The sequence below is a fragment of the Eurosta solidaginis genome, chromosome 3 (assembly GCF_040869045.1).
Source record: "Eurosta solidaginis isolate ZX-2024a chromosome 3, ASM4086904v1, whole genome shotgun sequence".
NCBI lineage: Eukaryota > Metazoa > Arthropoda > Insecta > Diptera > Tephritidae > Eurosta > Eurosta solidaginis.
Window position 1 is genome coordinate 178,671,726 of NC_090321.1, and position 16,098 is coordinate 178,687,823.

The window sequence follows — 16,098 nt, forward strand, 5'->3', positions numbered from 1 at the left end:
ACCCCTGGCCCACCTTTATGGCGATATCTCGAAAAGGCATCCACCTATAGAACTAAGGCCCACTCCCTATTAAAATACTCATTAACACCTTTCATTTGATACGCATATCGTACAAACAAATTCTAGAGTCACCCCTGGTCCACCTTTATGACGATATCTTGAAAAGGCGTCCACCTATAGAACTAAGGCCCACGCCCTTTTAAAATACTCATTCACACCTTTCATTTGATACCCATATTGTACCAACAAATTCTAGAGTCACCTCTGGTCCACCTTTATGGCGATATCTCGAAAAGGCGTCCACCTATAGAACTAAGGCCCACTCCCTATTAAAATACTCATTAACACCTTTCATTTGATACCCATATCGTACAAACAAATTCTAGAGTCACCCCTGGTCCACCTTTATGACGATATCTTGAAAAGGCGTCCACCTATAGAACTAAGGCCCACGCCCTTTTAAAATACTCATTCACACCTTTCTTTTGATACCCATATTGTACCAACAAATTCTAGAGTCACCCCTGGTCCACCTTTATGGCGATATCTGGAAAAGGCGTCCACCTATAGAACTAAGGCCCACGCCCTTTTAAAATACTCATTAACACCTTTCATTTGATACCCATATTGTACAAACGCATTCTAGAGTCAAACCTGGTCCACTTTTATAACGATATACCGAAAAGGCGTCCACCTATAGAACTAAGGCCCACTCCCTATTAAAATGCTCATTAACACCTTTCATTTGATACACATGTCATACAAACACATTCCAGGGTTACCCTAGGTTCTTTTTACAACATGGTGATTTTCCCTTACTTTGTCTCCACAGCTCTCAACTGAGTATGTAATGTTCGTTTACACCCGAACTTAGCCTTCCTTACTTGTTTTTTTTTGTATTTGACTCGTAACCATTAAACCATTCAATTATGCATACATTTCAAAAAAAAAATATGAAGCTTATGCTATACTTTATATATAACATTTTCGCATATTTTAACATAAATGCATATTTCTACATACTTTGCAATAAATGTGCATTTCCTGCTTGTTCCTAGCAGTCAGAATATCAGTTTTAAGTAAAAATTATGGTCAGGATGCATATGTGTAAAGATCATGTGAAGGTATAGAAAAAGTTTGAAAGTGTATGAAAAATATTTATATTCAATTCTGATTCGCCGAAGCCAACGTAAGTTTTTAGTCTCTTTGCAAAATTTGCATATACGGGACTCAGCCGATTATTTATTGCTTAAATATTTTTAATTAAAGGTTCGATTCGAGCTCAAGGCCAAGACACCAATTTTTTTCTAATGATAATTATTGTTATTTATCAATAGACCTATAAAAAAAAAAATAAAAACAATTGTTAATAAACCAGGAGCACTTGGGAATGTCAAACAAAGTAATTAACAATAAACAAGTCCCGCATAATCAGCGATTTGCAACAGATGGCGCAACGCTGGATAAATATAGTTGGTTGAAGGAATAGAAGTAGCAATTTATTAGTCAAACAAACCACCGCTGTAAAGAGAAATGGTTAGCGCCGCATGCCTAAAGCGTACTAATGATGAAGGCTTAGCACCCTTCGAAATAGATCTATCTGCGCAGCTATGTCAGGTTGTCTGAAATATTTTCTACTTTCTCTTCCAAAAAAAAAAAAAATATTTTTTCAATTATAGAAAAATTAAAAAATAATAATTATCATTAGAAAAATTAGAACTTATTTCACGAAGCCAATAAAACTACATCGGCACAATCGTCGCCGACTGATTTGATGATCCGTTTTATGTCTATGCTAGCATTTGGCTGACAGGTCCTATCATCCCTGTTGAATAATTATCTTAAGAGTTTGGTTTATATTCACATAAGCCCCGAATTAAAAAATACATAAAGAGAAATCTGGGTCGGTTAAAATGAGGTGATATGGCCAGCCAGTCTAAACCATCAAAACAAGAGAATAAGTGACGCGAAAATGCTTCGTTCGGAATAATTCACGTTCTCGAAGAGGATATCAGTTTATTCAGATTTTTATTCTGTGTTTGGTTACTTCGAAAATATTAAACAGGAAGTAACATTTGGTGTCATTTGCAAAAGTTATAGTGATATCCAATAGTGTGTTTACTTTTGTTCCGCATGGTACTTTCGGGGTATAAAACCGTAAAATAGTAATAGGACCTTAAACGCATATTTTAAAAATCAGTATTTTTTGCAAATTGTGGGTTGCCCTAATAAAAATATATATTTATATAAATTGGAACTATTTTCCATACTCTTTTGTCAAATTTGGGTTAAAAGCAAACCGATCGCGGCATTGTGCCATCTTCAGTGTCATATTCGTTCGGATAATTAGGTACACTCAAATAAACTATTATAATAAGTTATGTTTAGTTCAATCATCGGAAATGAGATAACAAATCAACAACGCCAAAAACAAATTTGTTGTTCTAACTTTGGGAATAATGGGCCACTTCAAAAATATTTCGTATTAATTTTTTGCTGGGTACGTTTTATGTCTATGCTAGCATTTGGCTGACAGGTCCTATCATCCCTGTTGAATAATTATCTTAAGAGTTTGGTTTATATTCACATAAGCCCCGAATTAAAAAATACATAAAGAGAAATCTGGGTCGGTTAAAATGAGGTGATATGGCCAGCCAGTCTAAACCATCAAAACAAGAGAATAAGTGACGCGAAAATGCTTCGTTCGGAATAATTCACGTTCTCGAAGAGGATATCAGTTTATTCAGATTTTTATTCTGTGTTTGGTTACTTCGAAAATATTAAACAGGAAGTAACATTTGGTGTCATTTGCAAAAGTTATAGTGATATCCAATAGTGTGTTTACTTTTGTTCCGCATGGTACTTTCGGGGTATAAAACCGTAAAATAGTAATAGGACCTTAAACGCATATTTTAAAAATCAGTATTTTTTGCAAATTGTGGGTTGCCCTAATAAAAATATATATTTATATAAATTGGAACTATTTTCCATACTCTTTTGTCAAATTTGGGTTAAAAGCAAACCGATCGCGGCATTGTGCCATCTTCAGTGTCATATTCGTTCGGATAATTAGGTACACTCAAATAAACTATTATAATAAGTTATGTTTAGTTCAATCATCGGAAATGAGATAACAAATCAACAACGCCAAAAACAAATTTGTTGTTCTAACTTTGGGAATAATGGGCCACTTCAAAAATATTTCGTATTAATTTTTTGCTGGGTACGTACTTTAATTCAACAAAATCTTTTGTTTTAATAAACTCAGCAATTCTTATGTGATAATGATTTTACTGACAATGACGTGATAAGCACTTATACGATGATTAACCCAATATAATTTTATATAAATTTGACTAAGACTATTTTTGTATTTGCATTACTGTTATCGCATCAAAAAAAAAAATTGTTTTGACTTTGTCTCACCCATATAAATGCAAACACGGGACATTCAAATCATACACAAATTGTGCGTTTGAGTTTATAATCATAAGCTGCCGGGCAACGCACAAATTTGCTTGATGGTTACCATAGCAACGGGTAGTTGTGTGCGTATCGGGTGATTGTCGCTGGCCACCACCCAAACAGAAAGCATCAAGCGCCATTTGTATTGAAAATTCGCAGCGCGAAGACGTAAACATGTCAGCGGATGACGATTTTTTATTGCTTGTAAATTTTGCGAATTTTCATAAACATTTTTGAACTTTTTTCTAAGAACTTTTAGAAATTTTTCGAGTATGGAGTTTTGAAGCTTATTCAATTTTAATATTATAAGATGCTAATCTTAAGCCACTAAGAAAATTACCTGATTTTTGGCAATATTTTTTCCATCCGACCTTTGCATTCGTAGGTTTCAATAAACCGCAACGTAAAACCTTTTTCTTCCGCGAAGTTGCTCATTGCACGTTCTCACAAAACTAACACATTAATGCTTGTCAACCACGTCGGCCACGATCAAATAGACCAGCTGTCAAGCGAAAAAATCTAAAAATTTTGATTTTCATCAACGCGAAGCCAACAACAAATGCGTGTGAGCACGACATCGCCCGATACGCACACAACTACCCGTTGCTATGGTAACCATCAAGCAAATTTGTGCGTTGCTCGGCAGCTATACTTTTATATTATACTGCTTTCATTGTTGTTCATATCATGGTTGAACTATATACAGGTTGGCTCATCTGTAAAGCAACAAAATATGTCTGTTCAAATTGTCAAAATCTGTGTATTGGTGTTGGTGCAAATGGTATGGAATGGAAAACTTAGCAGTTTTTGTATGTGTAAGTAAAATGTTGCCAATGTGTTGGTTTCATTTTGAGTTTGCCATCTCCTTTTGACAATCCCTTCGACAATGCAATGACATAAATTAAATCAGCTGATGAGATGAGCCAACCTATACATAATTGAACCATGGTTCATATCCACAATATATTCGATTTTCGCGAAAAAGAGCACATTGAGAGCCAGTCAGTCAGAATAAAAATAGAAATATCGGCTTTCCTATCACAAGAAATATACATACATTTATTTGTCTGCATGTACAAGTATATCCATATAAGGGAGTCGTACTTTAGGGGAAGGCGGTAGATCTTATTCTAACGTTTGCAAATAATTTATTGCGCAGCGTATACAAATATTTGTGTGTAGTTTAAGTTTTTCAAAGAATTTCTAGTAGCACTGCAATATCATGCTAGGTTTAGTCGATGTACTTTGCAGCAAAATAATTAAGTATAGAATTATTCATTTGCTTTCAAAGGTTATCTGAATTAGCTGACAAATTATTCGCGATAAAAGTTATGTCATTAGATTAGCACATAGAGTGGTGTCAGTGCTTTTGAAGTGCGAAGTTAATTAAATTTTCTTTGAGATAGGCACTTGAAATTGTTACTATTGTCAACTAGGAGATGTCATGAGAACGAAATATGACACTGAAGATGGCAGAACGCTGAAACCGATTTGTCTGCAAACTGAAAAGGAATGACGGAAAATTGTTCCAATGTACATCAGATGTCATGCAAGATCTACAAGGCGTACAAAATGGCATACCTGGTTCAGCATAGAGGGTGAACCCCATAATCCCGACTTAAAGCAACTCGACAAAACTAGTCCCGACAATTTTCAAATATCCCGACAGAACATTATCTGGAAAACGCTATATCTCGATAAATTTACTATAACAACAAAATATACACCGAAACATGAAAACTGAAGCAATAATTAAAATGATGGTCATATTCGGTCGGTATATTTATTTCGGGATATTGTGTCCAGCTTTTATCTTATCGTGATTATGTATGAATGCGATTTGGTCGCGCCTGGATTATAAATGCTCGAAATTGAGTTGAGTTTATGGATTATGTACGTCGTAAAAAATTAAAAAAATACGCAAGATATAAAAGCCTGCGTAATTGGGAAATCTTGGGTCCATATATCTTGCCGGTCGACTCACTAGACTTGACGTGATCGCTATTCATACTATACCGATATTCATAACCAAGACACGACCCAATTTCAACTATACAAAATACCGGCTAACCTAGATTTGGGGCTGCCGGTGGTGGGCTGTTGGGTTATTGTCTGTTCGGAATTTTGTTATGTCTGCCTTTTGGCCTGTCTGAATTTTGTGTTGTCGGAATTTTTGAAAATTATCAGGTTTACGGTTTGACGGGACTCTCAAATTTGGGCTCTTGAGGTCATTTTCCTTTTTTATAATTAAATTTTTCGATAAACTATAGCCCTGAGTTTATTAACATAGAAAAAAGTAGGCAAAACAGGTAAGACAAAAATAATTTTTTTATCGTTCAGAACAAAAATTGTAAAATCAGAAAAAAAAGAAACAAAACAGAAAATTTGAGAAATTTTCGTACTGAATTTTCTGGACGAATAAGGACAGTCTTGTCCTTAATGTATTATCGTTTTCTTCAATATGTATTGATTGTAAAATGGGGAGGTGTGTAGAAATTATATATTCATCAATCTCAATGAACCGGCCCCTCTGTACTCGTTTGTGAAACTCATAAGATGACCTTGAACATTTCTTCACTGTCAATGGTGTGATTGCTGCCTTTTTTATCGACAACTGATATGACAGTAAGAAAAGCAAAAGTGAAATATACAGACGTACATATACATACGTTGTACATACATATGTCCATATGTTCATACATACGTAACATAACATACATTAAATAATACGTGATTTTATATTGGGCACCAGAATGAAAACCAATCGACAAAACAATAAAATTGTAGTTCTGACTGATTTATACAATCATTGTTATTTATTAATTAAAATTAAATATTTTTATTGAATTTTGAGCATAAGTATGCGTCTGAATATGAACCACATACCGTGCTCGTTCTTCAATTTGCATTTATTAAACACATATAAATAATAATGATTTTTATTGTATATCCAATTTTTTTTAAACAAATCATCTTTTGCGATATGTCACAGAAAAACAGAAGCCGTATGTAGAGGCTTCTTGTTGAAAATTATCAGTTTTGATTGATCTCGTGGAGTAGACTGAACAATTTGGCAATCGTCAATCAAAAGAATTTTCGCACTGTTGAATTTTATTTACAAGTAGTACTTCGGTGACAACATTATAACTTTGTTAACGCCAATTGCTTCAATAAACAAAAACCATTTCGAAAAGGGTTTGGGGAGTATTATCGAAGTGACAGTCCGTTGCTGGCTACGGCGGGTTACTAGCACCGTCAGATGCTATATCAGCACTCACTCGATATTATATCAGCACTCACTCGATATTACATCATATGATCATATGATATAATATCGAGTGAGTGCTGATACAGCATCTGACGGTGCTAGTAAGCATCAAGTTGATCAAATAATGATCAAGTCGAATGCCCAGCGGGTTAGAGGGCTTATATTATACCCGCGGTGGGTATGCCTGTCGTAAGAGGCGACTAAAATACCAAATTGATTCAAGGGGTTGTTTAGCGCAACCCTCTCAAGGTGTTGCCAGCGCAATATATAGCTTCTCCAACCCAATTGTCAACCTCACCTACCTGTGGTGAATTCTGTTTCATTAACAGCCGAGGCTCTGGCGACCCCGAGCTTCTGATGGATGTAGGGGATGGGAGGTCGTTGCGACCTAGAAGGTTTCATGTGGTCATACAAAATCGTTCCCGAGATGGTCGGGCTAGTATCTTTATGGTGCTTGGTATCGGATCGTACCGGATCTGCATCCGGCAAAGGACCATCAACATCGATAATACTCCCATAGGCCTTCAGGGAGTGTCCTTATCGCTACAAGAACAACAACAGCAATCAAGTCAAATCTTAGGTTATCTCAGTCCCTGCTTTGATAAGCAACTAAGCAAAGCACTTTCCTTACGGAGGTTATGTTTTTTCTCCCAAATCCAATGATCCCCCTTTAAAATTTTTAGTTTGTTTGGGTTCCCCTATCTTGGGGATATCATATTAGAATGATCACCTCGAATGTTAACGCCGGTAGATTGTCCCCGTTAGGAAGGTTGAAAAAATTGTTTTTATAAAAGAAGACGGTAATCTTAGTTAAAACCAAAGAAGAGGGGAAAAGAGATCAAGGAAGGGCGCGGGATACATAGAGAGGTGGAGAAGGTGAGATGAAGAGGAACTGGCTGACGTCAAAGTAGAGGAAGAGATAGATATAGAGATAATTCCACAGTGAAAGGGAGATAGGAAGGATGAACATAGAGGAAGTGTATAATTTCCCGTGATTCTGTAGGAAATTAAATTAAATAAAGATTTGACTGATAGCGAAGCACTTTTTTAACGAATTACGCACCTGCGTAATCTCATCGAAGGCAAGAAAATGAAATGAATGGAAAGGCAAATAAAGGATAGGAAAGGAAAGGAAAAGTCAAAGAAAGGAAAGGAAGTAAAAAATAGAACGAAAGGAAAAGAGGCAAAGGAGAGAAAGGAGAGGAAAGCAACGAAAGGTAAAGAAAGAAAAGAAAATAGAAGAAAATAAAATAAAAGGAAAGGAAAGGAAGGGAAGGGAAAAGAAAGGCAAGGAAATGGAAGTAAAGTAAATAAAGGAAAGGAAATAAAAGGAAAGAAGAGAAAGGTAAGGTTTCTTGTTTGTTGTGAGTTATCGATTTGCTATCGAAGTGTTATACATTTTCTATCGACACAAATGAGCTATCGCCCTTGAAAGAGTTATCTCATTGTTATCGAAAGATTTTCAATAAAAAGTTATAGATTTCTTATTGGAGTGTTGCTAATTTGTTGTCGACCTGCTATTTATTTTTTCTTGAAAAGTTATCAATTTGGTTTCAAATCGATTTGCTAAAGAAAAGTTATAATTCTACTATAGAAGTGTTATAAATTTAATATCGACATTAGAGCTTTTCCAAGACTTATCAACTTTTTCGCGACGAGCTATAGGTTTTTGTATTGATTTATTATCGAAAAGCTAGTGATGTTTTATTTAAAAACTATTGAGATGCTGTTAGAAATGTTATTGATTTGCTACTTAAAAGTCATGGATTTGTGATAAGAGTGTTCCTGATTTGTTATCCGCGTGTTGTCGATTTGTTAACGATGCTTCAATCGTTTCGGCGTCAAGAAGCAGACAAAAAATCTATGCCCAGCCGCTAACGATAAGCAGCCGATGAGGATAAAAAAAATAAAATAAATGTAAGGCGCGATAACCTCCGAAGAGATCTAAGGCCGAGCTTCTCTTCTAATTTGCGTCGTGCTCCTCTTGATTTCCCCTGCAAATTGGCCGGACGGGACCTACATGTTTTATGCCGACTCCGAAGGGCATCTGCAAGGTAGATGAGTTTTCACTGAGAGCTTTTCATGGCAGAAATACACCGGAGCGCTTGCCAAACACTGCCGAGGGGCGACCCCGCTTAGAAAAATTTTCTTCTAATTTAAAAACCTTATTTCTAAAATTTTTATGTTGCTTTGCCCGGGGTGCGAACCCAGGGCATACGGTGTGGTAGGCGGAGCACGTTACCATCACACGGTGGCAGCCGATGAGGATAGGTTCATCATAAAAAGCCCAAAATTATTTGTTTCAGGGAAAGTTGCATCTTAAACTACAGAACAAACAAAACAAGTATTATTGACGTACATCTTTATCTTTACATATCGAACTACATGAGTACTTCTTGCTCACGCCTATTTTTGTGTGTTGATGATAAGACGTCGCTTCAAGAGCCCAGCTCAGGAACAATCCTACTGAAAGTCGTACCGATATTTATTGTTCGGCCTTGGGCCGAAAGAAATTCAATAAACCAAAATTCATTAAGAAGCATTTGTTTGTCGTTGTTAAGTTGTGTATTAATAAGTTAAAATATAAAAGCATATCATTAAGAAATATTTTTGGGTACTCACCTTTAAGCCGATCGCGCGCATTTCCTAACGCTGATTTGCGTGAATTCACTGTCGTTTCTAAAAACAAAAGAAAGAACAAAAAAATTATTTATTGCTTTGATAATTAAAATAAGTAAAATATAAAATGATTGCTTAGCGCAAAATTTTAAGGCAATTCGTCGAAGCGTTTGGTATGCGGGCAGCTCAGCTGTGCTGGATGAGACGCCCACACGCCGACTGACACTGACATTAAATACTTTGCCGCTCAAGAACAAATAAAAGTATGAATAAACAAAAATAAAACCATACTGCATAAGTGACGTCATAATGGTGGATTGAAAATAAAAAAAGGAAGAAAAAAAATTGCCAATTTAAACAGAAAATACAGAGAAATGTTTAAAGCGGAATCGAACAAACGCGATGTCAAGTAAAAATTCCAAAAATAAATGCCCAGAATTTGCTACGAGTTCTTGAGGATTTATTTTTAAAAATGTGTACTTTCTTGTTTTGAACAGCTGCCAACGCAAAAGAGTATGCAATAAAAACAAAATATTTTTTATATTTTTGTGTGCATTCCTATAAAGCTTGAAAAAAATCGCAGGCATCGTTGCTGAATTAGCAGAAAAAGTACGAAAAAAAAAAATACATTTTCGTCACAAAATGTGCGCACAGAAAATTGAAATGAATTTGTTGTATTTATACATTTTAAGTACATCTACTTTTCAAAAGAGTTTGCACAATTTGTTGTACTTTTTTATGCGCCGTTTTAGTTTTTACTCAAAACTCAAAATGTATTCACAAGGCATTCCGGAAATATATGTTTTATTATCTAAAAAGATAGTTCATAGTTTTGTGCATTTATATAGAAAATTAAAACCATCGCACATATCCGTAGGCACAGTACAATTGCTGTTACTTTCCCAGGAAACCCATCTAAAGAAAACTACGTTGCAGTACAGCTGCGGCTTCAAATCGTCCAATATGCAGTGTCCGAAAAACCTTGAACCAAAGGAGGTTTCCGACATGCAGGCTCGCTCAACAAAATAGTCAGGCGCTATGGAAATCGGTTATGCCCTCACACCGACGAGTGGGTGGTTTCCCTAGGAAGAGAGTAAGTAAGATTACTTACAACGAAAAATGGCCTTGAAGAAGGTAAATATCGTGAATCCGTTTTAAACATGTACAAAAAATTTCTAAGTGATTTCGAGAATATTTTACTTTGCTTGGATTTGCTCGTGATCTTCTTCTTCATCCAAGGCTCGATATTAAGCTTTTCTGGAAGATAGCATTCTAGAATAAAATGCTCGTGATATTTGAAGAATGTGGCCTTCCAGGAAAGCTTGATATCGAACCTAATTGTAGGCATTTTTACTGCTGCCCAGTAGAAAAACTAACGAGTGATAAGCGCCTACAGAAGCTGTTCCCCAATGTCTTATCCTCTGGATGATTTCGTTCTGAAAGAAATTGTCTTTACAAATTAGTAGTTTAAAGGAAAACTTACAACTTAAAACCACTTCCAATGAACTGAAGGAGTTCGGTCTAGGTTAGGTTGAAGTGGCTGCCACCGAGGCACACGGTGTCAGGCAGCCCGTTGTGATATCACAAAAAGACACTACTCCTCGTCCAACCATTTCGAGGACCTGATAAAGTTTACAAAATTCTTGATGTCTTATTCAACCTGGCGAAAATTATCCTTAAACGGAGCTTCCAGGCACAGCTGTCTAGCACCACGTTACGCCGACCAGCTGTACCGCCATCGTACCCGTCTCTATGTCATCTTTTCAACTCCTATGGCATTGCAGATCCTTTATGAATGCCTACCATTGTGGCAGTGCCCAATTCGTACTCCCAAAAGTGTGGAAGTCAAGTACTCGTTTATCATAAGCTTCCATGTACCTAATTCTCCTTTGTCAAGAAATATCTGCTTGGTCTTGCCTTGCCCAACAAGTTCGCGCGAAATACAGTTTCCCTCAATGTCTATGTGTTCTACGGAAATGTGTGCTGTACATGGGTTTGTTGGGTCAACTCCCGAATAGATCGTTGATAGTTGAATTTTAGCTCATAAATAGATAGAGACAAGGGATTTTGGTTCGGTGGTCGTAGCAGCTTTTTATTTAAATTCAAGTCATATATTTACCCTACCTATGTGACTAGTGCAATTGTATCCGCCAAAAAGCTATTGAAGAAACTGACTTTATAGGACAGCGCCATAAGTTCTTGCGCATATTGTCTCATACTCCACTGCACAGTGGGATTTTTCCGAAGTCAAGCTGAGAAAATAATGATGCAAAAAGTTATTGTGGCCTTTTATTCGGTTTACTTCCAGTTTATGATTTGTTGGAATACGCAAATTGTAGCAGACAAGTGAGGGGAATTCGCGCATTCGTGCATTCACACATACATACATACATTTTTATATTAAATACATACATGCTACATAATTTTTAAACTTAAAAAAAAATGTATAATTAAAAAGAGCATCAGTGAAAAGATATAAAAATGGAAGTAAAGTAAATAAAAACATCATACAATGGCCATCAAATTATTTTAACGAACCCAAAAGAAGCGGCAAAAAAAAAAAACAAACATCAAGTGGTTATTTTACTGACTGCCAAACAGCGGCTTCCCCCATTGCGAATGCACGCAAACAATAACAACTGAGTAAGAGACCAAACAATGAGCAATACAAAGTTGAAAGATAAGAGAAAAAAATTCGTGCTCAAAGCAAACATATTTTTTTTTGAATTACGTGTAATAAACGTGAGAAGTGAGCAACAAGTAAGAATGAGAAGTTAAACGTCATCAACAGCAAAACGCAAGCGCAAACGCCAGCTATGAAAATGAATGCAACGATGCGGTAAATAGCGCAATGCAATAAAAGATTGGAATAAAAACAAAACAATCAAGTAAGGAAGGCTAAGTTCGGGTTTATCCGAACATTACATACTCAGCTGCCAAATTAAGGCTTGCAAAACTTTTAAATTACCTTCTTTTAAAAGTGGGTAATGCCACGCCCACTGTCCAAAATTTTACTAATTTTATTTTCTGCGTCATAAGGTCAACCCTCCTAGCGATCTGAGATGAGTGCCCAGGAACTTACATACCAATTTCATTAAGATACCTCAAAATTTACTCAAGTTATCGTGTTTACTGACAGAGGGACGGACGGATGGACATGGCTAAATGAATTTCTTTTTTCGCCCAAACCGTTTTGATATATAGAAGTCTATATCTATCTCGATTAGTTTATGCCATTACGGGGTACCGCTATGCGCCAAAATTAATATACTCTGTGAGCTCTGCTCAGCTGAGTATAAAAACTCTGCAAGTCGTAATAAAACAGCGCCAAAATCCACAAATAAACAACAAACATTGAACTGGTTGCGGATTGGTTGTGAGGAATAATTACAGAAACACACTGATGAGCGAATGGAGGAATGGATAGAAGCGCGGACTGGTTGTAAGCATGTGAGCGTACAAGAGCTTGGTCAGATGTACAAACAAATATCCACATACATAGTTTGTGGTAGATGACTGGTTGCGTTTGCGAAAAGATGACTTGAATGAGGAGCAATAATAACTTTTTATGGAATAGAGTTCAACATACGGAAATGTAGACGTACGCGTAGAACACATTGTCGTTATTATTACCTTCACTACATACAGCAGAAATTAACCGGTTGGTAGTAGTGAGGTTTTTGTTTTGCAATTAATGGCGGGAGTGTTCATCGCCAAACACATTGTAAAAATGTCTGGAAGAGTGAATGCGGCAGGCGCTGATTTGACGGGCACGCGCAATCCGGTTACATCGGCGCGTCATTTTGTATTTCATCCTTGCCTTTTTGTTATACCCAGCAGCCGTACTGTCGTAGCAGCTAATAGTGCAGGAAATTCGATTTATCAAAAACTAATTTACATTGCTTGACGAGCGCCAACAGTGCCTACTCATGGCATTCATGCGCCCTAAAATGTCTTCCTCATTATATCTTCCAAAACTTAGATATCTTAGATATTTCTTGTAGTACTCCTCCAATGGAGGCAGTCCTGAAAGCAGAAATTTTATTCAATCGGGCTGAGAGCTAGTCCATGGCTCAGCCCACCTTTTATGATATCAGGAAGCTAGTGGTCGTAGCAGCTGCGAAGTGTATCGAGGCAGCTACTTCGGCATTATCTGCTGCAGACTAAACAGATTCCATTGGAGTACTGGGCTTCACAGAGCATCTCCGCCGCTATAATTTTAGCAAATCTGTATACTTAAATATCGAAGCTCATTAAACTGTGGAGAATTATAGCATTATATTTCACTTTGATGAAATGCTATTGGCTGTAATCAGCAATTGGTTGATCATGTTAGCTCTTTGGTTGTTGTTGTTGCAGCAGTGCTTTGCTCCATTCAATAGGTGCGACCAATCACAAATTGTCATCAATGCCCTCTAACGGGTGTGCAAAGAAACTTGCTGTCTCAACAGGGGTGGACCATAATGAGAGGAGTGTTAGAGGCGTTGGTTCCACAATCCAGATAAAGAGATGGTTGGTGTCATGTGGGGACACGTTAAAAGCAGGACATGTGTTTTGTATGTCGGGGTTGATTCTGGATAGGTAAGAGTTTAACCTTTTACAGTACCCAGATCGAAGTTAAGCTAGAGTGACGCATGTTGTTTGCTTTTTGTTCTTTTACTCTATTGTAGCATGGTTTTAGGCGCTGGCAAGGTTACAGTTGGGTCTTAAACATTTTATCTAATTATGCATAGAAGTCACAGATGGGTATATATTGCTCATATCTATACGAAGCCTTCCCAGCATTTTCTTTTGAAATTGTAGCGACCGTTTACACATTCGTGTTTTAGAAAAAAAGTGTTTTCTGCTGTTGTGGGCAACAACATGCTGAGCATTGTTGAAGTAGACGTTTATGTCTTGTGAGCTTTATCAGAAACGGTATAATATAGAGACATTGCATAGACGAAAAATCGTGTGAGGCAAGCTTCACAAAATTCTAGTAGGTCACATTCACCACTTACCACAGCAGAATTTGTTAAACTACCACTGTCTGTATTTGTTATTTAATAATTATTTGTACACTTTTTATTCAGCTAATGTCTTCAGAATTTTAGCTTTTACTCACTAAAACTCCAATCAGTGTATTTCTGTGCTTAAATTATGTTAAAAATTGTGTTAAAGTTTTTGGTGTGGTGAAAGTGACCTACTAGAATTTTGTTACGCTCCGCTGCTTTCCACTGAAGTTCGCGCATGTAACATCTTTATATTCAAAAATTTTTGGTTTTATATGGCTAGCAAAGCCGCCAACAACGAGACCGTATTTCCGTTTCAGCTCAATTCTCTTCCATGCAACAACTCACTCACTCACTTTATGTAGATTTGTATGTGTTTTGTTTGTTATTTTTTACCTTTCATGAACATGAAATGGTATATTAACTTTGGTTCGATGTTTGTAACGTTGAGAAATATAGAAGATAGACTCACCACTAAGTATACCGAATTGATCAGGGCGACGAACTGAGTTGATATAGCCATGTACGTCTGTCCGTTCGTCCGTCTGTCTGTTTGAACTCAAACTAGTCCCTCAAATTTTGAGATATCTCAATGAAATTTGGCACAAGGATGTATTTTTGTATTATATTAGACATTTGTCGGATATTATATTAGACAACATCGGACCACTATAACATATATCTCCCATACAAGCGATCGTTCAGATAAGACGAGTTTGGTCATTCCTGCCGCAATTTAGAAAGCATAAACGTGAAACTCGGTGATATATATTCTAATATATCATAGAAGATATCCTGAAAAAATCACTTTGATGGGAGCTATATAAAGTATATATCCCATACAACCGATCGTTCAGATAGAAGGATTTTTGGCAATTTCTCCCTTAATTTCCAATATAAAAACGTTAAACTTGGTGATATTTATCTTAATATATCATAGAAGATTTCCTGTAAGAATAATTTCGATCGGAGCTATATATAATATATATCCCATACAACCGATCGTTCAGATAAGGGGGTTTTTGCCACTTTTTTATATTTATCTTAAAATCGTTTAGGTATGTACATCTGTTCACTATATATTTCTTATCTTATACAGCGCATTATTTGGAGATTACGAATGGGATCGGATTATTGTTCAGCCCCATTCATGAAAGGTATGAAGTCTTCGGCTGTGCCGTCCCGTCCTTACTTGTTTCTTTTTCATATTTTTCTTTTACAGGCAATACAATGCTGAAGCCGACATTCAGTCGCCATTGCCCAAAAATTTTTGAATATAAAGATGTTACATGCGCGAACTTCAGTGGAAAGCAGCGGAGCGTAACAAAATTCTAGTAGGTCACTTTCACCACACCAAAAACTTTAACACAATTTTTAACATAATTTAAGCACAGAAATACACTGATTGGAGTTTTAGTGAGTAAAAGCTAAAATTCTGAAGACATTAGCTGAATAAAAAGTGTACAAATAATTATTAAATAACAAATACAGACAGTGGTAGTTTAACAAATTCTGCTGTGGTAAGTGGTGAATGTGACCTACTAGAATTTTGTGAAGCTTGCCTCACAAGATTTTTCGTCTATGCAATGTCTCTATATTATACCGTTTCTGAATTGCCTTTGTTATTTGTGAAGCAATGCGAGCGCCCAAATTAGCTGCAGCTCCCAGCGACTTAACGTGAATGAAGCAGCCGTACAACACAATAAATTGAAACATATGTATTTATCCGATTTCTTTGGGAGGGGGCCTGGGTGT

General features: G+C 36.5%; 1 protein-coding gene across 4 annotated transcripts in view; it reads right to left on the reverse strand.

Annotated features, from left to right (window-relative positions):
• shn (schnurri) overlaps window positions 1–16,098 on the reverse strand; it is a 283,143-nt gene that overhangs the window by 138,102 nt on the left and 128,943 nt on the right. For 3 of the 4 annotated variants that reach the window (XM_067774070.1, XM_067774069.1, XM_067774068.1), the window contains exon 3: window positions 9,356–9,412. In XM_067774070.1, the coding sequence (XP_067630171.1) occupies window positions 9,356–9,412 (57 nt within the window). Of the gene's footprint in view, window positions 1–3,805; window positions 3,930–9,355; window positions 9,413–16,098 lie in introns of those variants that run through there. The other variant, XM_067774074.1, reaches the window with a different exon arrangement.